At 35.2% G+C, this 26499-nt stretch overlaps 3 protein-coding genes across 4 annotated transcripts; 2 read left to right on the forward strand and 1 right to left on the reverse strand.

Moving 5' to 3' along the window:
• Positions 1-2849: 2849 nt before the first annotated feature.
• On the forward strand, positions 2850-7828 carry LOC121251377 (mitogen-activated protein kinase kinase 6). Its single transcript, XM_041150634.1, has 8 exons — positions 2850-3036; positions 3711-3795; positions 4747-4881; positions 5681-5905; positions 6048-6230; positions 6352-6575; positions 7458-7503; positions 7596-7828. Exons 1-8 carry the CDS (start codon positions 2963-2965, stop codon positions 7686-7688), a joined length of 1065 nt encoding a protein of 354 aa, XP_041006568.1. The 5' UTR covers positions 2850-2962; the 3' UTR covers positions 7689-7828.
• A 2519-nt stretch (positions 7829-10347) lies between these two features.
• Positions 10348-11262, forward strand: LOC121253661. The gene is made up of 2 exons (XM_041153662.1): positions 10348-10820; positions 10956-11262. The coding sequence occupies exons 1-2, from the start codon at positions 10522-10524 to the stop codon at positions 11215-11217; spliced, it is 561 nt and encodes a 186-aa protein (XP_041009596.1). The 5' UTR covers positions 10348-10521; the 3' UTR covers positions 11218-11262.
• Positions 11263-13507: 2245 nt separating this feature from the next.
• Positions 13508-26457, reverse strand: LOC121252802 (arginine--tRNA ligase, chloroplastic/mitochondrial-like). Of its 2 annotated transcripts, XM_041152619.1 has the most exons (18): positions 26204-26457; positions 25815-25885; positions 25392-25528; positions 25165-25240; positions 24941-25042; positions 24528-24740; positions 22823-22903; positions 22574-22657; positions 22227-22331; positions 18105-18283; positions 17265-17349; positions 16864-17050; positions 16342-16411; positions 15407-15476; positions 14884-14973; positions 14224-14292; positions 14004-14102; positions 13508-13789 (listed from the first exon to the last, which is right to left on the reverse strand). In XM_041152619.1, exons 1-18 carry the CDS (start codon positions 26316-26318, stop codon positions 13679-13681), a joined length of 1944 nt encoding a protein of 647 aa, XP_041008553.1. In that variant the 5' UTR covers positions 26319-26457; the 3' UTR covers positions 13508-13678. The 2 variants fall into 2 exon arrangements, with proteins under 2 accessions (XP_041008553.1, XP_041008552.1); XM_041152618.1 differs by lacking the exons at positions 25392-25528; positions 25815-25885; positions 26204-26457 and having other exon boundaries at positions 24528-24742; positions 25165-25204.
• Between the last annotated feature and the right edge of the window lie 42 nt (positions 26458-26499).

Here is a 26499-nt window from a genome sequence, read left to right on the forward strand (position 1 = left end):
TTCATGCAAACCAAACAGAATAGCAAGTGCTTCTAGAATCACTGTTGACTACATGGAAACTATTGATATTTTCAGCAACTGCTTTTATGAATAGCAATGTGCTTTTAACTCAATGTTTTTTTTTTGTATGTTTCCAATCCATTAATTCTTCTATATTTTTTATGAATAGCAATGTGTTGTTGGTATAATCCTAAAATAACAATATATGACAAAAATACAATCAAACGATTACAACAGTCAATTGAAAGTGAAATTGAAAATATACAAGCAACAATGAATATCGAAGCCACTCAACATCGACTTAAAATAGAAGTGGAGAGGCGCAAGAGAAAAAATAGAGAAGGCTAGTTATATTCTAACAATTTCATTGTCCTGATAAATATTTTTATTTTTTGGGAATACTTATATTCAGTTATTGGCTCAAAGGAAAATGTTGAGTACAAATCCAAGGAAATCATTAATTTAGGAGTCCAGTTTTACATGCTTTTCAGTAGCTATACTAAATAATTTCTCCGTAAAAACCACCAAATATCAATGCATACCATTATCTTGATATCATCGCAATGTGACTAAAATCATGGATGCCACCATCTAGAAGTGAATTGATCTTCCTGGCTCAAGAGATGCAATCATCGAGAAGGCTGCGCGTACGAAACAAAACATATATAGTAAGAAACAACAAAAATTTAAAATTATAATTTTTTCACATGTATTTTATACATATGAAGGAAATACATAAAGGACATATAAAATCTTTCATAACAGAGAGCAAACGAACACACAAAGGAAATATATAATCTTTCATAACAAAGAGCAAATAATACACATAGAAACACAAGCATGTGGTTTTATCCACATTTTTGAAAGGCCAGTTCATACATATATACGTATCATAGTCCTGATAACATGCACAAACACCTCAATTATTTTCATTTTCATGTTTTCTTCTTAGTGAATGGACCCCAAAATTATCATATCGAACTATAATATATTATTAAGATAAGTGATAAGAGTAGGTAGTGTGTATGGGATAAAGGGCGGACCCGCATTCATAGGTGTGTGTGGGGGCATCTCCAAAATTTCAACTTTGGCCCCCCAAATATAAATTATATCATCTAGTCTCGTCCCATTGTAAGTTTTAAATCTAATTCAATTTAATTTTTTTACAATCAATCATGAACAATTATTCCATTCACCTAAGTATAGGTCATTTCAAAATAATATGAACAAGTAAATTATTTACTCTAAAACTAAAAAATATATTTTCTTTTCTTATCACCGGCTGCCAAAAAGTTACTTCTAAGTTTTCATGAAACATCACATTTTCTATTCCCAATGCTATACTTAATAACTGATCTGACTCATATATTTTTATTTGTTTATATTACTCCTAGCACATTTTATTGTTGGAATGAGACAATAACATGATGGAATTTAAATTGTGTTGTTGGTTGTAGTTGAAGACAATTAATAATATTTGATGCCTTGTAAGGTTTTAGTTTTGGGTTATAAGTTTGCAACTTCTTATTGTAGTAAATTAGTATTGATTAGTTCTAGCTTTGGTTATTTTTTTTTAACTTGCAGTGAGTGAATGATTTAGTTTTGTAATTTTGGTTATATCTTTTTAACTTGTAGTGATTCTAATGAATGATTTAATTTTCTAATTTTGGTTATGTATTTTTAATTTGTATGAATGATTTATTTTTGCAATTTTGATTATGTATTTTTAATTTGTATGAATGATTATTTTTACAATTATGGTTATGTTTTAATAAAATTGAAATTTGAAAAAGTATTTTTTAAACAAATTGAAATATGGAAGCCTAAATCTGACTAATAAGAGTCCAAAATTACCAAATTAAAATTTCCAATGGGCTAAGAAGAAAAATCCAATAAAAAAACTCATATCCTACTCCATCCCGACTCTGTTCCGACAAGTCGGATCGGAGATTAAAAGAATCGGAATCGGAGTGAGAGTTGGAGGTAGAGCACTCTAACTACGACAATGTAGGTACTCAGCTACTGCATGCTTGCCCAAATGTTTTAATTTCCATACTTGCCGTTTAATCTCGGCTTTCATATCATCGGAGTTATGGTTGGCCAGAATGAAGCAAAAAATTATGGTCGTTTTCCATCCATTGAAGCCTTTAAATTGAAGGTGTTCAAATGGCTAAATTAGAAAGATAAGTTATCTCATTAAGGGGATCTTTGAGAAATAAAATGAGATGAAAATTTTATAAATAGTAAGATAGTTTATAGGATTTTGAAAAATAAGAGAGAAAAAAGTTGAATAAAAAATATTAATAAAATATAAATTTTATTTTGAGATTTAAAAAGATTGTAATGATTAGTTTAAAAAAATTGTAATGATTAGTATGAAAATATTTGTATTTAAATGATGTTCGAAAAGAAAATGAGACGAGATAGGATGAAACCAAAACTATTTCCAAATATTCCCTTAGAAAATTTTTCTCTAACTAGTTAAACAGTTCTTTTACATAGAAGTCGGTGTGCAAAGTACATCCTCCATTTAATTGACATGCGAAAATTTGATTTGTTAAAAATTTTAATTTTAAATTTCTCTAATGAGTAAAGTCTTGCGATATCAATTAAATCCAGCTTCCAAATAGAATTTTTTTAAAGCGAACACCCTTGTTCTAAGTTTCGACTTTAAAGATTGGGTTGGTTTCGACTTTAATGGTTTCGTTCTAACATTATTGTGAGAGACACAGAATATCACAATACATTTTTAATAGGAGACAAAGACAATAAAGGTAAAGTAAAGGGGTAAAATTGCAATTGACGATTTTAATAACATTACGCGGTCTTCTCGGTTTGAAATACTGACGAGAGCAATCGTCCGTCGCCTCTGAATACCAATACCGCAATACGTTACAGTAACACTCTCTCTCTCTCTCTCTCGACCTGGTAGAAGTGATCGAAAATCCTAAGCAGATCAAACATGAAAATCAAGACGCCATTGAAGCAACTCAAGCTCTCCGTGCCCGCTCAAGAAACCCCAATCACTTCCTTCCTGTACTTTTTTCTCTATTTCATTTCCTGCTTCTCTTTTTCTTTCTGCTTTCAGATCGGACTTCTTTTTCTCGCTTTACTGAATTGATTTTTGGATTCTCTTTATTGCTTCGAAAGGATCGATATTTTCATGCCTATCACTGTTGTTCTTTGATCCTATTCATTTATCCTCCATGCCTATCCTCTGTTTGGTTACCGAGAAAATGTAGGAAAAAGAAAAGCAAATAACCTGAAGTCTTGTATCTTTTAGCTTTTCAATCTTTCTAATCAGCTGCGGACACATTGTGGGGAAACTGCAAATAACTTAAATTGAGAGTCTAATATGTTGTCCAATATATATTCATATGCATGGTCTAGTACCATTACCCCAGTTAAATAAAGCTTGGGAAAATTGAAACCATTACTCCACTTGACTAGGACTAGTACAATTTATTCCCTGTCTAGATGTTCCCTTTTTACACCTTCTATGATAAAATATCCGAACCATGCGATTGAGATATGATTTTTTTGTTTGGCCCTTTAACAGCAACTGCAGTGCTAGTTCTTTGAGAATATTTACTTTTTTCTTAAAAGTAATGTAATCTGATCAAAAAAGCACAGAGGGGCGCAATCCAAGTACAGTAGAAGTTTGAGAATTTATGTTTTATTTGTTGTTTTTAATTCCTGTAAATTTTCAGGACTGCAAGTGGTACATTTCATGATGGTGATCTACTCTTGAACCTGAAAGGGTTGCGGCTCATCTCTGAAGAAAAGGAGTCCCGCGTAAGTTAATATGTTTTCTGGGTTTATATTGCTGCACTCAATTTCACATTGTGTTAGTTAATTTTGATGTTAGTTATCAGTCTTCGGTTAATTCATTTGATTGTACCTTAAAGCATGTACTAAATCATATGAGCTTGTTTAAATTTTTATTACCATATGACATATTTCACTTCCAATCTTCTAGAATAAAATCGTGAGAAATTTGGGAGTTCTGCCGTGCAAAAGAGTCTCTTAAAAAGGTTACAATGATACGGCAGTGCTACAAACTAAGACAGTACTGGTTCACTATTTCCGCTTAACCTTCTTGCTTTGGCTACTAATCTCTCTCTTCTACCTTGGTGAATTTTTTTATCTACGTTGCTTGAAAGTTGGGATTGCTCTCCTTTAAGTTTACCATTACCCAAGTAACCTTATTTTCAACAATGAGGGAGACCTCAAGAAAGAGATGCTTTCAGTCCAACTTTGAAATTTTACCATGCCAAAACATCAATTTGGTAGATTTCTTGCTCCCATTAACCAGATCCAGTTTTTACCCCCTTTTTTTCATTCTTAAGGAGGGCCTGCTAGCTTTTTCAACTTCGAAAGCATTAGACTCTTTTGGTATGCTTCTTGAAAACTTCCGAAAGCTCCAAATTTGATATATCACACACCTTGTCATGAGTTCACTTATCCAAGTTCCAAGCCTCTTATGAAAGATATCGTCATTCTTGCGTTGGTAACTTCTCTGCATGGGCTATTCACTTTCAGGTTTTGTGTGTGCGCTCTCTAATTTTGCTGCATATTTTCTTTTCTTTTCTTTTTTATTGGTATTTTGCTGCATATTTTCCTTGTTATATATACATTAATTTTATTATTCATGTTTTCATAGTCCTTATTCTTTGTTTTTTGTTTTATTTTTTAACATGTAGTGTTGAGCCTCATAACATTGGGCTTCTTGTCGTGTTTGGACAGCCTGCTGACAGTAAGGAGCTAGATTTTGAATTCTCGTTGGAGGATTTTGAGACTATCAAAGTTATTGGAAAGGGAAGTGGTGGCGTAGTACAACTTGTTCGCCATAAATGGATTGGAAAGTTATTTGCCTTGAAGGTCATTGTACCAGTAAAACCAATTTTCTGCAGTTAGTCATTTTTTTTTTGGACTTGCCTATATGATTATATACTGTTATCACCTTTACTTTTGAACTTTATATGGTCTCGTGTTACATGATGTAATGAAAATCATGTCCAAACTCATAATCTTATCGAATATATGGAGATATGAAATCGTCATAGGGTTTGTATCACAAATTAGAAAGGACTATATCACCATTTGGTTATACAAGAAGATGGGATGTGCCATGGATTAAAAAAAATGGAATGTGCTATGGATGCAAATGCAGTGACCAAAGCATGGAGATGTTTATTAGAGGATGGCCTGTGTAATTTTCTGCTTGCTACCTTAAAAAGCAAGTCTGTTTTGAAAAGCAAACTTTATAAAGGTATGGGACATTATCAAAATTTAATTAGTGGACCATGGTTAAGACCAGAACAGTCACTTATATATATACAAAACTCCAGAATTGCAGGGTTGACCACTTCTCCTGGCCTGCTTTTCTTGTTGTTTGTTATGCAGGGTTGTCCCCTTCTGGCTAAGCTTTGAAATTATAATCACTGATTGTCGCATTTTTCTACTTAGGTTCATCTAACTGTATGATAACTGAGGTTAACATCTTATCCTACTGCTTGTTTAGACATCTGCTCTCCAAGTATTTGCAATTGCGGCTTCTTTTATGTTGAGTTTGGTATTGCACATATTAAGATCTCAAATGATTTAGACAATAATTAGGAAGTTCCAATTAGGAAGGTGTACTTGTGTTAAATAGGAATTGTGTACTTTTGTGTTATAGGTTATCCAGATGAACATACAAGAAGATATCCGTAAGCAGATTGTGCAGGAGCTGAAAATAAACCAAGCAGCTCAATGTTCAAATGTCGTAGTTTGCTACCATTCTTTCTATCACAATGAAGCCTTTTCTCTTGTGTTAGAATACATGGATCGTGGATCTCTTGCGGATGTGATCAGACAAGTGAAAACAATTCTTGAACCATATCTTGCAGTTGTCTGTAAGCAGGTCTGTGAGCTAATTTATTGTGGCTTTTAAGATTAATCTAAGATTGGTAAGTTAGGAGAAAGTCTTGTCATACGGTTAAAATCTATGTTAATAATGCAGGTTTTACCTTGTCATACGGTTAAAATCTATGTTAATAATGCAGGTTTTACAAGGCCTTGTATATTTGCACTATGAAAGACATGTAATACATAGGGACATCAAACCATCCAATTTGCTGGTGAACCACAAAGGGGAGGTCAAGATTACTGATTTTGGTGTGAGTGCGATGCTAGCTAGCACTATGGGCCAAAGGGATACGTTTGTTGGAACTTATAATTACATGTCGGTAGGTGGAATTTCTTGCTTTGTTGCTCAAAATATGATTTGTTTTTTCAAGTCATTATGAAGTTCATTCTGATGGTACTTTATAAGAAAAAGAATGAACATTCTAATTTTTTTATTTTTAGCCGGAGAGAATTAGTGGGAGTACTTATGATTATAGCAGTGATATCTGGAGTTTGGGCATGGTTGTCCTCGAGTGTGCAATAGGACGGTTTCCTTATATGCAATCTGAAGATCACCAAACCTGGCCAAGCTTTTATGAGCTTTTGGAAGCAATTGTGGAAAGCCCACCGCCTTCTGCCCCAGCAGATCAGTTCTCCCCAGAATTCTGTTCATTTGTCTCAGCGTGGTAATGATATGTGCTCATGTTGCATTCTATGTCGTTTTAGCATGGTGCAGTTTTGACTTTGTTTTAGCCTTTAAATGCAGATGTTTTTTCTTTTCCTCAATTATCTAAACTTTTAAATTTTGGACTACCGCCTTTAGGTGGTTTTATACTCTTGGCGCCTCACAATGCAAAACCTAGTGTGAGTCCTACTTGCAAGCTAGTGTGCAAGACACTCCGCACTGTTAAAATGGCAAAAGCTGATTCGCAAGAGAAGTTTGAAAATTTTAAATTTAATTAGGATAATGTGTCCTCTATCGGTTTACAAATAGAATTTTTGTTTGTTTTTAGAGCCCAAGTTGTGTACCCTGTAAGTCAAGTTGATGTTTGGTTTTCGAGTATAATCCACCAGGTCACTATGGGATGCCTCCAGTAATTTATTTGATTTGCCTGGTTGAGACCTTATAATGAAACTGAGCAAAGAAATGTATAGACTTCACTGCCAGGCTTCTATAGGGTATCATTTTGAAAGAACAGCTTGAAACTACAACCAAATAATTGTGAACTAGGTTACAGTACTGGTGTAACAGCTTCTCATAGAAATTTCATTAGCTATCGTTGTGCTGTTTCCAACATATGCTATCTACTTGGATCTCAATTGCTGAGAGTAAAGTCCCTAGAAACGCTTGGAAAATCAGTATTTTTTTTTCTCCCTGAATGGCTATGTTATTTCTTGCATATCTAGTGAATATATCTATGTCCTGATGCAGAGGAATTTAGAGTTGAATTGTTGCCACCATTTTCTCCAACTGAATTGAGATATTCAGAATTGTTCAACCCTTCCCCGGGATGGTTTTCAGTTCACAAATTCTCCTTGTTGATTTCATTTCTGATTGCCTTTTGCAGCATACAAAAGAATCCCCGAGACAGATCATCATCTTTGGATCTTTTGGTAAGTGATTTGATATATGCGTCGGTTTCTTTCAGGAATTTGAGTTGTATACGCCAGAATCTTGATTGCTACCTCTATTTTGTTGCTTCCAGAGTCATCCTTTTATCAAAAAGTTTGAAGACAAAGACATTGATCTGGGAATTCTTGTAGGCAGCTTGGAATCTCCTGTAAATTTCCCTCGATAGTTTACTTTACCCTGTCATATTATATTTGCAGTGTAAAATGTATTATTAAGTCATCAGTTTTTGTCAAACATATTACGGATTTTCATGGAGCAGTTTGAACATATGATCCATAAAGCTCATTTTGACATATTAAGGTTTGATATTCAGTTTGTGATTAGCTTATAGAATCTATATGGGGAGCTCTAGTGATGATGCAGCTTTGCCCTCAAAACCGTTGGTGAAGAAGATATCGAGATTGTTGATTGTGTTGTGTTTTCTCTTGCTGTTATTATATATATTTATTGCTCACCTAAAACTTCCGAGCTTAATAATTTATGAAAAAAATTGTTGGTTTTTTAGGCATCTTTTATTTTGCATAGATTTTGAATCAAAATTAAGTATTAATCAGTGATAAATTATAAGTACTATCCGCAGACATGAGCAAAATGCAAAAATAATTATTTATTGAGAAATGATATATACAAGTCCTAAATGCACAAATTCCGCGTAGTCCTAGTTTTATAAAACGGTAGTCGGTAGACTCTATTATTGAAAAACTCATCTTTTTTGTAGGGTTTACATTTTTACAAAAGCCTTGCGTAAAGTTGATACATTTAAAACTTGTACCAATCATTACTCCATTTGAGTAAAAATAGAAGTTCATCATGTGCAAACCATACTTTATTACAAAAATGGAGTGACATATGTTGAAAACTAATTTATTAATTTTATATATCTTAGACATCATTAAAGCCTTGTTGGCTGGAGCTGGACCTTTACTTCTCCCTCATAATAATGATATAAACTCCAAGGACACAAATTTCTCCCCCAATATGCAATGTTCCATGATTTGCTGAAGGCGCAAGAAGATGTTTGTAGAATGATGGACAAAAGGAATTATTCATTTTTCTACAAAAGCAATGATCATCTTTTTGCCAAATCATGATATAAATGGGTTGCAGACCAGAAACAAGCTGCTGAAAGTTGAGAAAAACAAGCAGCTGAGAACACAGAATAGTGAGGAATGGATAAGATTACAAAGAATAAAAAAAAAAAAAAGGGAAAACACATGGTGATAGAATGATAGGAGGCCTACCTGTAAAAGCATGTGGTGGCAGCTTGAGTGCCCATCAAATTTTGCCAACACTCTAACCTTTGAATGACGTGTATCCTAGTCATTAGTCAACCTCCTTATCCTCTCATTCCCTTTCAAACCGACTCAACCCTTGTCTGCCTCTCAAATCTTTTATTTATTTAAACAACTAACATATATATATATATATTTATTAGATAATATATGAAAATATAAAATAAATCTCAACAGGGATGAATGTTAGATCTTGTCCTTTGGAGTATTGCCATGCTGATTCTTTATTTTACACTTGAAAATGCTTATTGGATTTTTTTTTGTTATGGTTAATCTCCCGATTAATTTCTTAAGTAAAAGCCTAGACGTGTTGTATCGTGTGGTGTCGTGTCAAGTCGAAATTTAATCCAAAAATAATCTATTTAATTAAACAACTTAAACTCATATCCGCTAATTTTTTATTAAACTTATGTTGAATTCATGAATTTGAATCTGGCAAAAAGTATTCTATATATATAATGGAAAATACTATGTTATCTTTCTAAATCATGTACTGCTCAAAATTATTGTTAGTGTATTTATATTTTTTTTAAAAATACATTAACGATAAATTTGAACGATAACTTTAATCAATAAGGCATCGCAGCGTCCGAACTATATGTTATTTTGGCATAAAAGTCGCGTGAAAGACAGCTACAGTTAAAAAATAGTGAAAACGAGGAGAAAGTGAACCGTACCTTTCTAATTAGTTTAGAGTAAAACAAGGTTTGGGGAAAGGTTTCTATTGGATCTAACAGAGATCCACCTAGAGAAAACTTATGATTATATAAATCTCGTTTGATTATGCAGTCTTTGTTTGGATCTTGAATTACTCTCAACTCATCTCAACTTATCATTACAAATTTTTTTAAATTTTAACATAAAATATAATAAACAATTTAACTTTTTTAAATCTCAAAATAATATTAATATTAAAAAATAATATTCTAACAATATTTTATCATCTCAACTCAACTCAACTCAACTTAACTTAACTCAACTTAACTCACTTCAACATCTAAACACATTCTAAATTAGATGAAATAAGATATTTATTTAAAAATTAAATAAAATATTATTATCTTATTATTTTTTAATATTATTTTTATTTTAAGATTTAAAAAAATTAAATTATTTATTATATTTTATATAAAAATTTAAAATAATTATAATAATTATATAAAATGAGATAAAATAATTTTTCGATTCCTTTTCATATCAATGACTCTTTAAAAACATTGAAATATTCAAAAGAAAATGGCACGGCTTTACGAGGCAAAGTAGCCCAGATGTTGACCTCAGTTACACCAACAATACAAAAAGAAAAAGGGTGACTCGGATATGGATGTCTTCAATAGACCTTATCCCTTTTCCTTGTAGTATGGGAAAGCCAATAAATTTAGACCATAAGGTGACGATAATGACAAATATTAGGATAAAGGCGTTACAGGAAAGAACCATTTTCAAATCATTAAACTATTCAATATTATCCGATTCTTCATTAATAGTCTTACGTGCTTACATGTCTTTCATCAGTTCATGTTATTAATATTTTCTATATATATATATATATATATATATATATATTATAATGGTATCAAGCGTGTCTATCTCATATATATAATACTTGCTTCCTCCCTGAAAACTTGTTGGATATCATTCAGCATCAGAAAGTTTACATTAACTGAGATCTTGATCTTCTTCTTCTTCTTCTTGGACGAAATCAAAATGGGTACTGAACAAGCTGCAAATTCAGTATTTGGTGATCCAAATCTAAAGGAAGTTGGTGGTGCTAATGGAGATAGGCATGACAATTGGATGGTGGTGGTGGAAGTTGGTGTTGATATTTGTGACACAAGATCTATCGAATCCTCCATAAGCTCTGAGGAATCATCATCTTCGTCAGAATTGATAGAGGATGCCTCTTCATCAACATCATATTCATCATCGTCTTCGTCTTCGTCTTCCTCGCTTACAAATGGACCTTTATACGAGTTATCTGAGCTCATGTTCCATCTCCCCATAAAGTAAGCACTTCAAAACATGAACTGATCACTACTAATGTTCTTCACATTTTTTGTTTCTTTTCATTGATATTGTTGGATACATTATTATTACAAGGTTTCTCAGTTAGATTAAATTGTGTGTTTTTGTGGATACAGGAGAGGGCTTTCCAAGCATTTTCAAGGGAAATCGCAGTCTTTCACATCTTTAGCAAGTGTGAAGAGCTTAGAAGATCTTGCAAAGAGGGCACCACAAAGGAAGAAAATGAAGCCATGCAAGAGCTATGGAGGTGGTCTAGATGGTCATAAATCAAGCACTCCTCCTAAGGCTATTATATCCAAGAAGGCTTCAAGATCAGGATCTTTGTTGTCTTCATTGAGTAGGAGAGGTAGTTTGTTGGGTGGTCGTTTTGGGCCTTAAATTTCATGTACAAAAGAACTTCTGATATGCAAACCTCTTTGTTCTTGTACGGTTTGCAATACAACTTTGTTTCTCTGAGAGAGTAAATTTCATATCAAAGTTGATCTGTGTTTCACATGTTGAGGTTGGACATGATTTCGCTTAGGTTTTTGCTTGCAATTATTAGCAGAAATTATGGAAACTCATTTGCATTTGAGGAGGAGATTCACTCGATCGGTTCATGTGGAGCTGGAATTTGAACTTCAGCAAAATCTTCTGAACCCCTTTTTGTATTTCCTGAATTTCAAAACTCGATGCTCACTCTAGAGTTTCAACTAATTTTAGAAAGCCTACTCAATGAAATTCAATCAACTTAACTCTTTGAGTCTTGAATACATGATGTACGTTGCTAATAGCCCAATAAAAAAGGTAGGGCTTCAGGAAGAAGAAACACACGATATCTAACTATGTTGAGAAGACGGCGGAAAATCTCCATAGATTCTCAACTTGTATCTTTAGACGAAGGAACATGAACAACTATGAGCAAAAAAATTAAAAAAGACGAAGAAGAAGATGATCAATCCCACACCTGTTGAGGGTTTTTGGGATGAGAGTTGTTTCTCGGAGAATGGATGAAAAGAGTTAGGACTAGGGGTCTAAAACGGTGCGTCCGGACCGGAGAAACCGACCGGACCGACCGAATAAAAAATAAAAAATAAATATTTTATATATATTATTTATATAATAATTATATAATTAACAATATAAAATTTTAAGTATGTTATTAATACTTGTTAATTTTCTATAAATTAATAATATTTTATATATATCTTCATCTAACTTATCACTATTAACAATATAAAATTTTAAATATGTTATTAACACTTGTTAATATTCTATGAATTAACTAATATATAATATAAATTAGTTAATTGTATAGTAATTATATAAATTAATAATGTAATTTTCTTTTAATTTATTATCATTGACCATATAAAATATTTTTTTATTGAGTTTGTTACATACTCCACATTAATAAGTCACTTAATTTAATTTAATATTTTAAATAATTTTTTTATTAATTGATTTTTAAAAAAAAATTAGGTCGGACCGAATGGACCGACCGGATCGGACCAAACCGATAACTACCGGTCCGGTCCGGTCCCTATAGGGGTGTTCGGTCCGGTCTAGAAAAATGATGGATCAAAAATATTTGGTCCATCGTCGGACCGGACCGTTTTAACCCCTAGTTGGGACTGTTGTTGGATGGTGACATATGAGACTCATGCTGTCGTGAACTGCTGGAATGGGGTTTTGATATCGAGTCAGAGTAGCCTGCTCTACTTGACCTCACCTTATATTTGAGGTTTTTTTTTTTTTTTAATTCACATTTTTTAATATACTTAAATATTTTTAGAAAAATTAAAAAAATACACTAATACACTTAAAAATCATTTTCTTAATCACTAAGTAAAAAAAAATTAAAAAAGAATTCCTAAGCAGTACACTTGATCGGTGCCCTTGAGGCGGTAGAATAGCTTTTCTCTTTTGATATCAGGGTTGGGCTGAACTGAGGGCAGTTCATGTAAAAAAAAAAGGGAACGGAAAAAAAAAATGAAGAAAGAAGATTTAAAAAAAAAAAAATAGAGGGGAGTGGGGAACGGAGGAGTCCGAGTCCAAGGCAAGACTTCTCGCCTCGGAGGACTGACAACTGCCGGGGAAGAGAGGGAATCAATACCTTGGTTGAGACCACTTTCATACAAAATAAATACAAAGAAAAATGCTACTTTACCCCTTCAATTTGCGTTTAAATTTTTTTTTTAAATTTTATTTTTTACTTCATAGTTAAAGAAGTGACAATTAATATATTAATATATTTTTTTATATTTTCTAAAAATGTTTGAAAATAATAAAAAATAAATAAAAAAAATATATAAATAGATCAATTTGGCCTAACGGTCAAATAGAGCGGTGCTACTCAGGCAGCAGAGTAGCACCGCTCAAATACAAAACTTTACCAAGTTGGTAAAATTGGCAATACATCCTCTATCTCTCCCTCTATAGTACAAGAGTTTCCCATCGTTTTGATTTTGAAAAGAAAAAAAACAAAAAGTGGCTTGGTCTATGAAAAATCATATACAATGACAATAGCCTTCTACAAAGTGAAACAGAGAATAGCAGTTTTTAAGAATGGATTGTTTGATTCGTAATCCATTCCATCCAATACCAAGCCAAAATGCCAGTTTGCTTGAACAAAGTCTTGGCTGCACGTTGGCTTATGTGCATTTACGGCTTGTTGGGTTCAGTTTTGTAACTTTAAAAAGCCTTACATTTGCGGCTCTATCCACATAAATATCCGACAGCCACATTGGAAGTTCACCAAAACTTGGAAACCAAATGCCGTACAAAATGAATGACATACGTTGAATGTATATTGATCCATTTAATTGGGGTATACGAGCGGCAGGCATATTGTATAACATTATATCTTGTAGACAGGTACTATTCCAAGGAGATGAAAGCATTTCCGCATCACAGTTGCTGTTGCTTCGCACAACAAGAGCCTGCTCGTTTCCTCGGCTGAACCGACGACCTGACCAAGTTTCAATATAAAACAGGTTAATTCAGAGAGTTTTCATGTGTTTGATCCCTATTTTCATTTGCATCTTTTGATCTCTCTCTAGAAATAGGAATATGTTTATGCCATCTAACTGAACAGAAAATCAAGAAAAAATAGAAATTGATGGTGTGATTTAAACAGCACAGCATAAATATAAAGCATGAGATTGAACGTATGTGGACCATACCTGACAGTTGGAATAGAATCTTGTAAAGTTTTCTGACAGATTATAGAGATATTCACACAACACATTCGGCAATAGATTGGTGCAACCCTCCTCAACAATCTGAAAAGTGGAATGGCAGTTACAGTGGTCAGATCCGCACATCGTGTCAGCTCGTAAAGATATATTTGCCCCAAGTTCAAGAAATATGGGATCGATAAATTATTTTTTATGCATATCCTACCTCGGAAAATTGTAGCAGATGAAGCCCCAATGCACGCTCATCCGCATGATCCAACACTATTGCCCCAGTCTGTCTCAACCAAAAAAGCAAATACAAGAACCAAAACATCATTCGAGTTCAATCAACAAGTATATTAACTAATTATTAACATTAAGTCGCTTTACAGCAATGTCATGTGCAAAACAAGCTAATAATTTCAATCAGGCAAAAATAGAAATATGGCATCTGAGTTCTCTCAATTGAATTGAATTGGGTACACCTGGGTAAACCCCTCTTTTAACTTTTTAATTTAAATTGAGTTTATTTACTTATCAAGAGAAATATACACATGAAACTTGGAAAGAGTTGGAAGGTATCGGGAATCAAGAGAAATATACACATGAAACTTGGGAAGAGTTGGAAGGTATCGGGAGGGGCCGATCACAAACTGGAAGCAGCACTGCTGTACAAAACATCTTATCTAAATCATGAGTGAACTTAAAGCTAAATCATTTAGGCGTCCAAAGTTTCCAGAATAAATGTAGCTTCACAGGTCTAGTACACCAAGTGACATTAGTTCAGTTCAAGTTAAGAGGCAATGGAAACATAATTGCACACAAATGCAACTGCGATATAACATCTACAGGAATAACTACTGCTTGAAGTAGGAAGAGAACTTACATTCTTCAACTCCTCTACGTCTTTACCAGATTTTCTGATGATTGAACAGATTCGGGCATGAGCATACAGCAAGTATACAGCAGTATTACCCTGTGCATATCAATTTTAGGGAAGTTCGTAACAAATATTAGTTATATTGAGGTAAAAAAGCAGTATTTGCAAATAGTAGCACCAAAAACATGCATGGCAGGAAGAGAGAGAGAGAGAGAGAGAGAGAGAGAGAGGAGAAGAAGAAGAAGAAGAAGAAGAGCTTATAATAACAAGTAGGAATCTCTTTAGGAAAAAAAAAAACTAGTAATCCGCTTCATAGCCAGGCTCTGAAGGTGATTCGCAAAATCAGTAAAAAAACAGTAACACGGAAAATACAAGAGTAGGCATGGGCAAACGGATTCTTAACACAAAACTGATCTAATAAATTAATAGCTTCATAGCTTAGCTTCAGATAATCTGCACACCAACAAGAAGTGAATATTAAATGCACCTTATCATCTAGCATATTTTTTTTCCTTCTTTTAATAAGTACCTTATCATTTAGCATCTGATCGAAATTAAACGTGTAATTTGTTAATCTGTTGTTCTTCAGGTCAGCATACCTGCCAAAACCATTTAAAAAAATAAAAAAAAAAGAATCAATTACTAACACTCAAAAAGGGAAAGGTGTGTTCATTCGAATCATTCCAGTAAAGTAGAAAGGCCATGCATGAAGCCACCAAATTCTTAATCATTCAATCATGTAACAAAATTTGTTGTATACGTTTGAAATATTTTCAGCAAGTGCGAATAGTAGTATTACGTGGACCTTGTTTTTAATAAAAATGCATGTCATGATCTGTTTCACTATCTGACCTTTAATATCTTCAAGCTACAAAACACATAAAAACTGCCTAGGCCAGGAAGCTATCCTACCCAGGTCCTCGTTCCTTCCAGTCTCCAGAATCCTAAATGAATAAGCATCATGTATATTACCCCCATATAGACACGGACTATTTAATTGAATTCCAAACTTCATGGTATTATCTGTAGGATAGAAAGCAATATTACAGATAAACTAAAATTGACATTTTTTTTAAATCTTTTTGCTATGAAATTTTGAAGAGAGCAGTATAGCCCCAGTAGGGGTAGACCCCCAGCAGCATTGTACCACAGGGTCCATAAAGACCAGGGGTTGTGCCATTCAGCCCATGGGCTGTTTTTCTTAAATGGATATAAGTATTACTTTGGAAAAGATGTTTTAGTTTCCCTCTTCTATAGGGATCATCTAGAAAGCGGGCTGTTTGAATGGACTGAAATGAACAACACAAATCAAAACATAAGCAGGCAGGAGGCCCCAACCTTGTAAGACAGTCAGAGATTCGAGGTCTTACAAAGTTGATACTTACAGACCAGACTAATCTGCAGGTACTTAAGAGACTTATTATGCATATTATTGATGTAGATACAAGATTATAAGTAGCTTACTTGACAGCACCATAACCTACTGCCTCAGCAGTTTGCTCAAGCTCCTCTTCAGACCACTCTACATCCTTGCCTGACCAAGATAGAAGAATTATATAGACTTCAAAACTTCATAAGCATGGTACTTACAAATGTTATTGAGAGGAAATAAGCATATTAAGGATCATAAATCTTTTTTTCATTGGCACCAGGTGTCTGGAAACAAAGTCCCAACTAATCTCGGTGTTGCACAAGCTTAGCAAGGAATTTCTCGCAAGTGTAATTCAGGTAATTTAATGGAAAATTCCCCCAGTCTGATGGCTCCTAGAAATTTTTTGCACCCAAGACTTCAAATCTTAGACCTAAAAGGAGCATGCCACCAAAACCAAAGTTCTTACCACTTGAGCCAACCCCTAGGGGTTAAGGATCATAAATCTTACAACTGTAAAATACAAACCGTCTTAGATGTTATTACAAAAAAAGATACACCAAGCGACACAATGATTGTAACAAGTAAATGAAAAAATAGGCCGTTCAGTATCATACCACGATCGATAAGAGCTGTTTTGCTGCGACTCTTGGCTTCATCAAGTAAATCAACCAACCGAACCACTTCAGTGTTGCGAGTTCGAAAGCGCTTCCCATCTTCTCCAAGAACAAGTCCGAAACCCACATGGCTAGCTTTAGGATACGTGTTATCCTCAGCTGGGAGCCAACCTGCTCGCTTGGCAGCCTGAAATATAGAAGCAAATGTGTCTTCTGATCAATAAGCAATGGTACCATCCCGAGTTATAAAGCAGTTACTTCAGATGGCTGTCCAACAGCTACAAACACTAATGTAGAACAAGAGCACTTAAATTAATTTTTTTATCGGTAAGAGCACTTAGATTAATAACAACGTGCATGAATGAAAAAATCATACATGAGTTAAGGCTTTGGACACATACCCGAAACACCATATCAAAGTGCTGCTGCTGGCCAACATCAGTAACATATATAATCCACTCAGCTTTCTCTTCATTAAGGCGATACCTATACATTGTAATTGGCACTGTCAATAAGAGCGAACTTATTATCCTCCCCATTCAGCAACCACTCAGCAGTCAAATGAGTTACACAAACTCTAGAGATAACTACATAGGTAACGGCCTTATCCCAAATGAACATGTTAATGAGCAGTAACCCTTGATTCACATGATAATGGTCGACCACAATTGACCAGTATCAGTGCAAAGCTATTAGCATAATATGTGTTAGAAGGGGCGGCAAGAAATATAAAACAATCACTGCAAATGGAATCGGAAAGATAGTAGTTTGAAGACCTTCATTACAGGAACACAAATATAAATCTTGCAAAAATGATTATTTTAAAGAAAACAACTTTCAAGAGTAAAAAAGGGGGGTGACGAGGGAGAAAATCTAGGGAAAAATGTATATAGCCAAGCAATCAGATATGACAGTAGTCCAAACTATCAAATATCCAAAATTTCAGTTTAAAATGCATAGGAAGTTAGAAAAACTCCCCATGGTCAGCCATCAGTACATGTTAGATATCAACTAGTATAGCATATCTCATCCAACGAATATTGGTTATGCAATTAACAAAAGAGTTCCAAAGTTCCCCAGAACCAGTGGCTTAAACGTACAAAACAAGAACATACAAATGGAGAAGGAACGAGAGTAGAAGGAATGCAGATACAAGAACAGCAAAAGCATCATAAAACTAAGGAACCATTACCTTCAAATTTCAAATTAACTAGGATGATGGTAGTAAGAAAAATACTAACCAAAGAGCTGCTAGATCAGTTGAAGCATAATTGAAACCGCCGTCACTCTTCACAACAATAAGAGGTATATTGAACCCTTCAATAAAGATCACGCGAGCACCCTGACTGTCCTCAACTAAATTTTTACTGGTCAACTCCTTCAAAACCTCAGGAATATATGGATTGTAGAAACTTTCCCCCTGTCAGCAAGAAATTATATATTTAAATATGTGCATCATTTTTTTTAAAAGTATCAATATGCACCTCATTTCTTACCTACTTTTCAGCAACTCAGTATAAATATAATAACTAAGATCTTTGTAGTCTACATGAAGCAAGGGTCCATCTGCATTTCATGCGACTTTAAAGAAAAAAAACTACAATCTTGTAATTGTCACTTTTTTTCATCACAACATTACTATAAATTGGAAATTTTCTATTCAGTATCGTATGTATGTCATTGCATATGTTACTTATCAAAAAAAAATAAAAAATGTATGTCATTGCATATGCAAATATTGCAAATATTCTTTTTTTTATAAGTAAAAATATTATATATATATTAATAACAATAGGAGTAACCAAGTACGTTGGACGTATACAAGAAAACACCTAGCCCATACTAGAGAGCCTCTAATGGCCAATAAGCCCGTAAAAATTAGAAATCTATCCAAAATACACCAAGCCCGAATGGGAATAGAACACACCTCCCCAACCCAACCCCTTGTTTCCCGTAAGACTAATACTCCACCTGAAACTCCCTCTATGAGGACGGCTTCATAATGCCCTCCCTTGACTTGAATTACCTCTTTTAGCGTCGTAGTTGATTGCCCAAGAAAGACGCTTCAGCTCCCTATTTTTCTTAAATCTTGATTTGGTTTCAAGTGAGTGGCCCACCCCAATCGCAGTGAGTAGTACTTTAAATTGGTCTTCACATCCTTCATATGAAATCTCCACACAATGCTGAATCTCATTAACCTTATGCAGAACTCAATCTGATGGTAAACCCACTATATTGTTTATCGGAAGAAGAGAAATCAAGGGAACAAGATTATCCCCAAATACAGTTCCCAACTGCAGTCTCGACCCTAAACATTCCTCCTCACAAAGCACAAACGACAAACTCATAATTTCCTCCCCACCATATCTTGCATTCAAATCTCAAACCTCCTCAACAACTATATTGTTGTTGTCCATTGTTGTTGTCACCACTAAAGGTTCTTTAACCCCAAGGGGTTAGCCCAAGTGGTAAACGTCTTGGCCTTGGGGTATCACTCCCTTCAAGGTCCAAGATTCAACACCTCATGGGTGCAAACAATCCTTTAAAGCCACACCCCCTGGTGAAAAGACAGCGATTTAATCACTTCCGTGTAAGAAAAATTTTGAGGGTGCAGTGCACAGGACTAGGGTTTACTCTGCAAGGGTGGGTCCTAAAGACCCTACCTTGGAGAGGTTCCCGGACATAAAAAAACAAAAATTAAAGGTTCCTTCACCTCCTGCATAGGTGTCATCACTATTGATGAGAACATTGTTTGTAGGTGCTCCACCCCTCGTCGACTCTTTTTGTGCCACTTTGTTAGGCCCTACTGCTCCCTTAGGAGGCATAGAACAGGTAGGGGAAGCACTACATTTTATTACCCCATTTTCATCTTCTGAAAGAGGCTCATCTACTTCTTCCAAAGTACTCAAAACCCTGGAAAGAACCCCATCTTCAACTGAAAATGAACCCTGGAAAAGGGTACCAACCCCATTTGCAACCAGTGACTGAGGGCAGTCAAACGGCAAGTTGCCGATGTCCTGAGTGAGACTGGCATGAACAGTGATGCTGGTGTTCGACTACCCTATCTGTGATGGCGTCAAAATGCCCATTGCTGGCAAACTTGAGGCCTTCAAACCCATAGGATCTACCCCCCCGCTCTCCCTCGTCTGTTTTCAACCCACTACCCAAACTCATGACCAAGTCCAACCCCTTATCCACTTTAATCATAAGATCTCTCACACACTCTATGGCTCCCGTCAATTGAGCTCTAACAACCCACAAGACCCCCTCCACTTCTCCCACCCTCAAACACCCTAGAGAGGCACCCATTCGACCATGCAACACATGAGGAGCATGCTTACCCTCCACTTCTCCCAATGTCACCTGTCAACCTTTTTCTTCTACAAGTGCCTTACCCTTTCCTTCCGTCGCGGAGCTATTCTCGGCCAGAATACACACCAGTGACCTTAACACCCAGGCACCTTTGACCGAGTAAGGCCTTCCCACTGTCTTTCCATCAACAAACTCCCCTTTGTTTGTATGCTTCAGAATAGAGGTTTTGGACCCAATGACTCTTCGAATGGAATGCAGAAAACCTTTCCATCCGATGCCATTTGCACCTACAGGGATCACCAACAAACCTTTCCTCCTTCCATTCCGGAATTCTAAATCGCAGAAAACTGCCCCTTGCATTAAAATGATGTTGAATGTTGAGAACTCCATTGTCCATCCTTAGCTCCCTGAAGACTCCATCATGACAGAGGAGTTCTAAACAATCCTCTATCCCCTTAGCAACCCATGAAGTTATCGTTCCACATAGACACATGAACTTAGCCATCTTTTTACTACGTTCAGAGATGCGGAAGCTATTTCCTCCCTCTTTCGTAAAAACGAAGTTTTTTTATTCCACCTTCAACCACCTCTCACCTTCCATCTGAGACAATTATGTGTCGCACGTCGCCATTCTCTGATCCCAAATTACATGATCATCTCCCAAGATCATCTCGCTTCTTCATCTCAAGGAGAAAAAATGTTATATAGGAATAAAATGCAGATCTAATGTAGGTTTGATGCTAGACTACACCAGATTTGCGCCGATGAAACCAAAGTAGTGGTTTCCTGAGAAAATCCAGGTCGCTAGAGTGCCCTTAGAGGAGTCCCTAGAGCCCGTCGATCTTGTCTGTGGCAGTGGCAGTGGCAGTGGCGGGGATCTGCAACTATTTTACCTTAGTAAAATCGCCTACGTCGACGAAACCAAAAGGATCTTGAGAAATCCCGATTGTCGGAGGTGGACCGATTATGGAATGCCCTCAAAGGAGTCATCGAAGCCCATTGGTCTAGTTTGTGGCCGTGGCGAGATGTCTAACACGAGTGTCACACGCCAGTTAGTGCCTTAGGGTTCGGGTGAGAGAGACAGCAAGGGTGTTCTCTACATTAGGGTTTCTCTTCATAGTCAAACAAACAAATTTTTTCCACAAGATATCTATTGTTAAGATATTGGAAAAATGGCACTTTTAAACACTCCAAATGACCCATAAAAGGGAGAAAAACTCCCATATGCAAATATTCAATACCACAAAGGCACTTTAGGTACAATAGGTCTATTACTAAAGCTCACATTGCACTTACAATGTAACATCAACGTCCACCAACCCTTTGTCATCCCCACCAACTACCATAATGAAACAAAAATTAAAAAATATAAAAAAAGCACTCAAAGAAATACTGTGTAGCTTAAGATAATTCTCTCCACTTTATCCCACATAGTCAATTCAATTTTATTATGGCTAGAATTCCTCTGTTTTAAAGTTGCATTTGTGGTATGCTATTTTCAACATATAATCATACACAAGAAGACCTACAAACCTGATCTAGAACTAAATCTTTTTTTTATTGAAAATCTAGAACTAAGGCCTCGTTTCGTTACGCAGTTCAGATGAAATGAGACGAGATGTTTTGTTGAAAGTTGAATAAAATATTGTTAAAATTTAATTTTTTAATATTATTTTTATTTTGGAATTTGAAAAAATTGAATTTTTTATTATATTTTGTGTGGGAATCTGAAAAAAATTGTAATGATGAGATGAGATGAGATAAGATGAGATGGTTTTGTGTATCCAAACCGGGCCTAAAGCTTATAAGGAACATTGACCAAAACTCGGGACAAATGTTTCTGTAAAGGAATAGTCAAGCACAACAAGAGTTCTTTGGTTGTTTGTGCTTTTGAAAGTTTTTCAATCCAAACCTAATATCTGTACCACCCCCATCCCTTCTATCACCTAAGTTAGATGACAACATACAATTTTTCCATTTGATGAACATAATGTAGGAGAAAACAGAAGTCAATAACCATCTCAGGGCACCATGACACAAAATTTGCATACCTTTTCCTCTATATGAACTCCAAGGCATTGATAAACCCTATTAAACTCATTCCGACTGATTTCACAAATCTGTGCCCATGCCCTACGATACCTCTCTTCACCACCCTGTCAAAAGTTAAGCCATTACAAGCCAATAATTATAAGTTGGATTTTACAAAAAGCACATAAAGGGTGCAACCTGAGTACACATGAAGTATAAAAATCAAAAGCACCACAATTAGGGGAGACTATAAAACAGGAAACAACAGACATTACGTGAACCCTAAATATTCAATTTTTAAACAGTTGCCAATATATTGCACTATCTTTCGACTTCAGCCCTTAAGCAATAAGAGTAAATAAATCACCTGGAGTCGAACTACTGCTTTTTGTGCCTTCTCCTTAAATTCAGGATCACTGTCAAATCTCTGTTTTGATGCCTTATAGAACGCCTACAAAAGTACCATTCAAATTAGAATCACAATTCATTTAAAAAATTTATTTCTTATAAATGGGCAACAAAATAATTTATTATAAATGTCCTAAAGCATAAAAATTGAAAGTATGAGAATCACACAGTGGAAATGAATCTATATAATCTTAATGTTTACACTCGCCTGAAGATCTCCAACAGCTGTTTCAGTAACATCTTCCCAGTTTGGAAATTTTTCAAAGAGGAATTCAATCAACATACCAAACTGCAAAACACAGATGAGTTAGCTATATGGTAATGGTACTCACGCAACATGTGTAAATGGTACAGATAAAAGAGGGGGGGGGGGGGGGGGTAATGGGGATATTTCCTGGCATTATAGAATAACTAGCTCAAGATATTAAAATGTCATGTTCAGTGAGCTTAAAGAGTAAAAAGAGCACTTATGTAGTTTTTTTAAATGTGTGTGTGCGTAATATCTGTTTTAGCTATCATCGTTTGTCTGGGCCATTAATTTGGACGAAGTAGATGAGGAAGATGATATGAATTACAAATATTTGGTGACAATAATCATGGTCTGACTTAGTGATGATCATGATGATATACACATTCAGATTGCATTGTATTTCTGGCTAGTATTTTGGTTTAACCATGGAATTTATTTCAATTATGATTATTAAATATCATTGTTCAATATATTTTGAAAAGCACAAGAGAACTATATTTTTTTATTGCAAGGAATCTCGGAGAACATGTCTTTTACACAGTTAAACCCCAAACCCGGTTATTTGTCGCAATCATTGTTCTACTCGGTGTATCTTGTTTTTGTAATAACGCTTGTATTTTACAGTTGTACAATTTATGACCCTTAACCTCTAGGGGTTGGCTCAAGTTGTAGGAGCCTTGGTCTTGTGGTATGCTCCCTTCAGGTCTAAAGTTCGAACCCTTGGATGCAAACAATTTTTAGGGGCCATCAAACTAGAGAATTTCCTCTTGAATTACCCAATGTGCATTTGCGAGAAACTCCTTGCTGAGAGTCTGTGCACCCTTGGGATTAGTCAAGACTTTTTCCCGGACATCTAATGCCAATAAATAAATAAATAAATAAAAAGTTCATAAGCTACACGTAATCATTTTTCAAAAAACAATTACTGTATTTTATGAATATTTTGTTAATATACATTATTTTTTAGAAAAACTCTATTCTCAAGCCGGTGTGTAGAGCACACCTAGTAAAGTGCTTACATGACAATTTGATTTGGAAGATGAATTTTAAATTTTGAATCTTACAAATCCAATATTACCATTTTAGTGATGTGAATAGTGTGCTCTACATACTGACTTGAGAATAGAAATAACTCTATTTAAAAAAAAAAAAAAAAAAAAAAAAAAAAAAAAAAGAACATTTAAGCTTTGCTTTCAATTAGGTGTGCTTGCACTTTGCATGTAGGCTCTAAGCAACATTTGCACTTAAGTGTGATTGATTCTTACGCCAACAGTGACCTAGTCTCTAACATACATGTCATCAGTGTTGTATCTCATGTTTATTAGTAATCTACAAGGGATATGCCATTACAAGATTACCCAGGCAGTAATATGAAAGTTGCAAACAAGAGCATGCATGTGATGCCCTAATCCAATTAGGAAGACATATTCGAGCAAATAATATGTTAGATGAGCAAAAAATTTTAAAAATAAACTTTGTTCACCATGTATATCGAGAAATCATTTTGCTTTTGAGGTTCATAACTCCAACCTTATGGATTATATTCAAAGGTGACAAGAATCAATGGTATCATATACAAAGAGCAAGAATAAAAAAACTTGAACCCTCAACAAACACATACAGCTACATTGTAATAAATATGCATGTCATAAACTGGAAATACCTGTGTCCCCCAGTCACCAACGTGATTTCGCCGAAGAACTTCTACATGTGAAAACTCAAGCATGCGGGCGAGCGTATCCCCAATAATAGTAGATCTTAAATGTCCTACATGCATTTCTTTAGCTATATTAGGCGAAGAAAAGTCAACAACAGCCCTTTTGATTGCAAGCCGTGGTGCCCATGTATCAATACCATCAATTAACATTTTTGAAGACTCTGCAGCAGCAATATTTAGAGTTGAGCCACCACAAAAATCAGTTATACCAGCTACAATAAAGTAAATCATTCTCTTCCTTTCTGTCTTCTCTTTCTTCGGATAAGATGTTATGAAAAGTATAGGAGATGTTCCTTCACATATTGAAAATAAAAGGCACAGATAAGTTCTAAAAAAAACAGTTAATGACGTGCGCACACCTTGGCTATCCAATTCTTGGATAATACGACATTAACAAATCCAGGCCCAGCAACAGAGCACGATTCTACCATTTCAGATTGAGGGAGATTTCGCATTATGGCCTATGAATTGAAAACAAAAACAAAATATGTACTGATAACATCCCATACCACCAAATCAAGTCTAATGGACAATTTTTTTGAAGTATGCTAGACGATTATAAGACAGATGCCAATGTCAATACCTGTCCAACAGCTGGAGGACCCTTAAATTCATTTTGCTTTCCTTTTATTTTAGACCATAGGCCCATCGCGTTATTACTGCAACAAAGAAAACCCCAGTTTAGCGGCCAAAAAGAACTCCATATGAAACCTGAGGCCAAGAATTAAATATATTTCAAAAAAACAGTTTCCGGGGTAGATCCCTTGCCTAAATTTCACATATATTATTCGTGACAAAACTGAGCATTACCATTGGTAATCACCAAATTTTGCAGTGCATGCAGCAACCAAAGGCTCTACATCTGGCTCATTAGGCACTGTTGCATTAAGTGCTGACTCAAACAGTTTGGCCAACTGTTGCTTCACATTTCCCACATTTTGTTCCTCCTGTGGCACAATGCAAAATTACTTCAGCGACAACTCGATCGCACTGCATGTTAAAATTAGCAAAGAAACTGGCACCAAAATAATCCATTGCTTCGCCCACTATATTCCACATCCAGACTTGAAATGAAAAGAGTATCTTTGATGAAAAAAAAAAAAAGAACACTAACAGGCGCAAGTGGTTGAGTTGTATTAATTTACCTTTGCCATCGCTGAAACTAAAAGAAATTATCTTTGATGAAAAAAAATAACACTAACAGGCGCAAGTGGTTGAGTTGTATTATTTTACCTTTGCCATTGTTGAAACTGATTGTACCTTGGATGCCAAAATGAGCCTCCTAGATGTCGCCCTCAACAAGTCTGTCTAGTTTCGCATCGAAAACATTAAATTATAACGAATTCATGAGAAAACGACTTCGAATCAAAGTATAGGACTCAAAAGAGAACGATAAATGGTACGACACATTCTGAACACATTAGAGAACAAAAAATAGGGACTGCATTAAAATTCAGTTAAGTTGCCGCAAAAGCTCAGAGGAAAGAAAATCGAGACAAAGAGAGAATAACTAAGCATTGAAACGTTAGAATGTGTAAAACTTGGAACCCTAGGAAGCTGGAAAGGATGATAAAGTCCACAAACAAGTTAATATTCGAGAGAGAGAGAGAGAGAGAGAGTACCGGCAGCGGGGAGAGAAGGAGAGGGGTGAAGGTGAGAGAGGCGATGGAAGGAGAAAAATGGAGAGGGAGAAACCGGACCAAGGAAAAGGGCGGCCAAGGACGACGCTACTATCATCACTTTCCTTCTGTCTTTTTTTCTTATATTTATATATAAGTTGTTCGAGCTTAGGAAAGAAAAACCACTGCCCGCTCAACGTTTCTGTTACCCGATTCCTCTCTGCTTAGGGTTTTGCGGGAATCCTCCTTTTTCTTTTTCTTTTTTTTTTTTCTTTTCTGTTTATTTCCTCTTTTTCCTT

The sequence above is a fragment of the Juglans microcarpa x Juglans regia genome, chromosome 2S, assembly GCF_004785595.1.
Source record: "Juglans microcarpa x Juglans regia isolate MS1-56 chromosome 2S, Jm3101_v1.0, whole genome shotgun sequence".
Taxonomy (NCBI): Eukaryota; Viridiplantae; Streptophyta; class Magnoliopsida; order Fagales; family Juglandaceae; genus Juglans; species Juglans microcarpa x Juglans regia.

Bases quoted from the DNA above. Each gene is read 5' to 3' on its own strand.
- LOC121251377 (XM_041150634.1), top strand. From the start codon at position 2,963: ATGAAAATCAAGACGCCATTGAAGCAACTCAAGCTCTCCGTGCCCGCT. The intron at 5,906-6,047 runs GTCTGTGAGCTA...TTAATAATGCAG, and splicing joins TTGCAGTTGTCTGTAAGCAG to GTTTTACAAGGCCTTGTATA. The intron at 7,504-7,595 runs GTAAGTGATTTG...TGTTGCTTCCAG, and splicing joins CATCATCTTTGGATCTTTTG to AGTCATCCTTTTATCAAAAA.
- LOC121253661 (XM_041153662.1), top strand. From the start codon at position 10,522: ATGGGTACTGAACAAGCTGCAAATTCAGTATTTGGTGATCCAAATCTA. The intron at 10,821-10,955 runs GTAAGCACTTCA...TTGTGGATACAG, and splicing joins ATGTTCCATCTCCCCATAAA to GAGAGGGCTTTCCAAGCATT.
- LOC121252802 (XM_041152619.1), bottom strand. From the start codon at position 26,318: ATGATAGTAGCGTCGTCCTTGGCCGCCCTTTTCCTTGGTCCGGTTTCT. The intron at 25,529-25,814 runs GTAAAATAATAC...ATTGTGCCACAG, and splicing joins CAGTTTCAACAATGGCAAAG to GAGGAACAAAATGTGGGAAA. The intron at 22,658-22,822 runs GCGAGTGTAAAC...GTACTTTTGTAG, and splicing joins CAGCTGTTGGAGATCTTCAG to GCGTTCTATAAGGCATCAAA.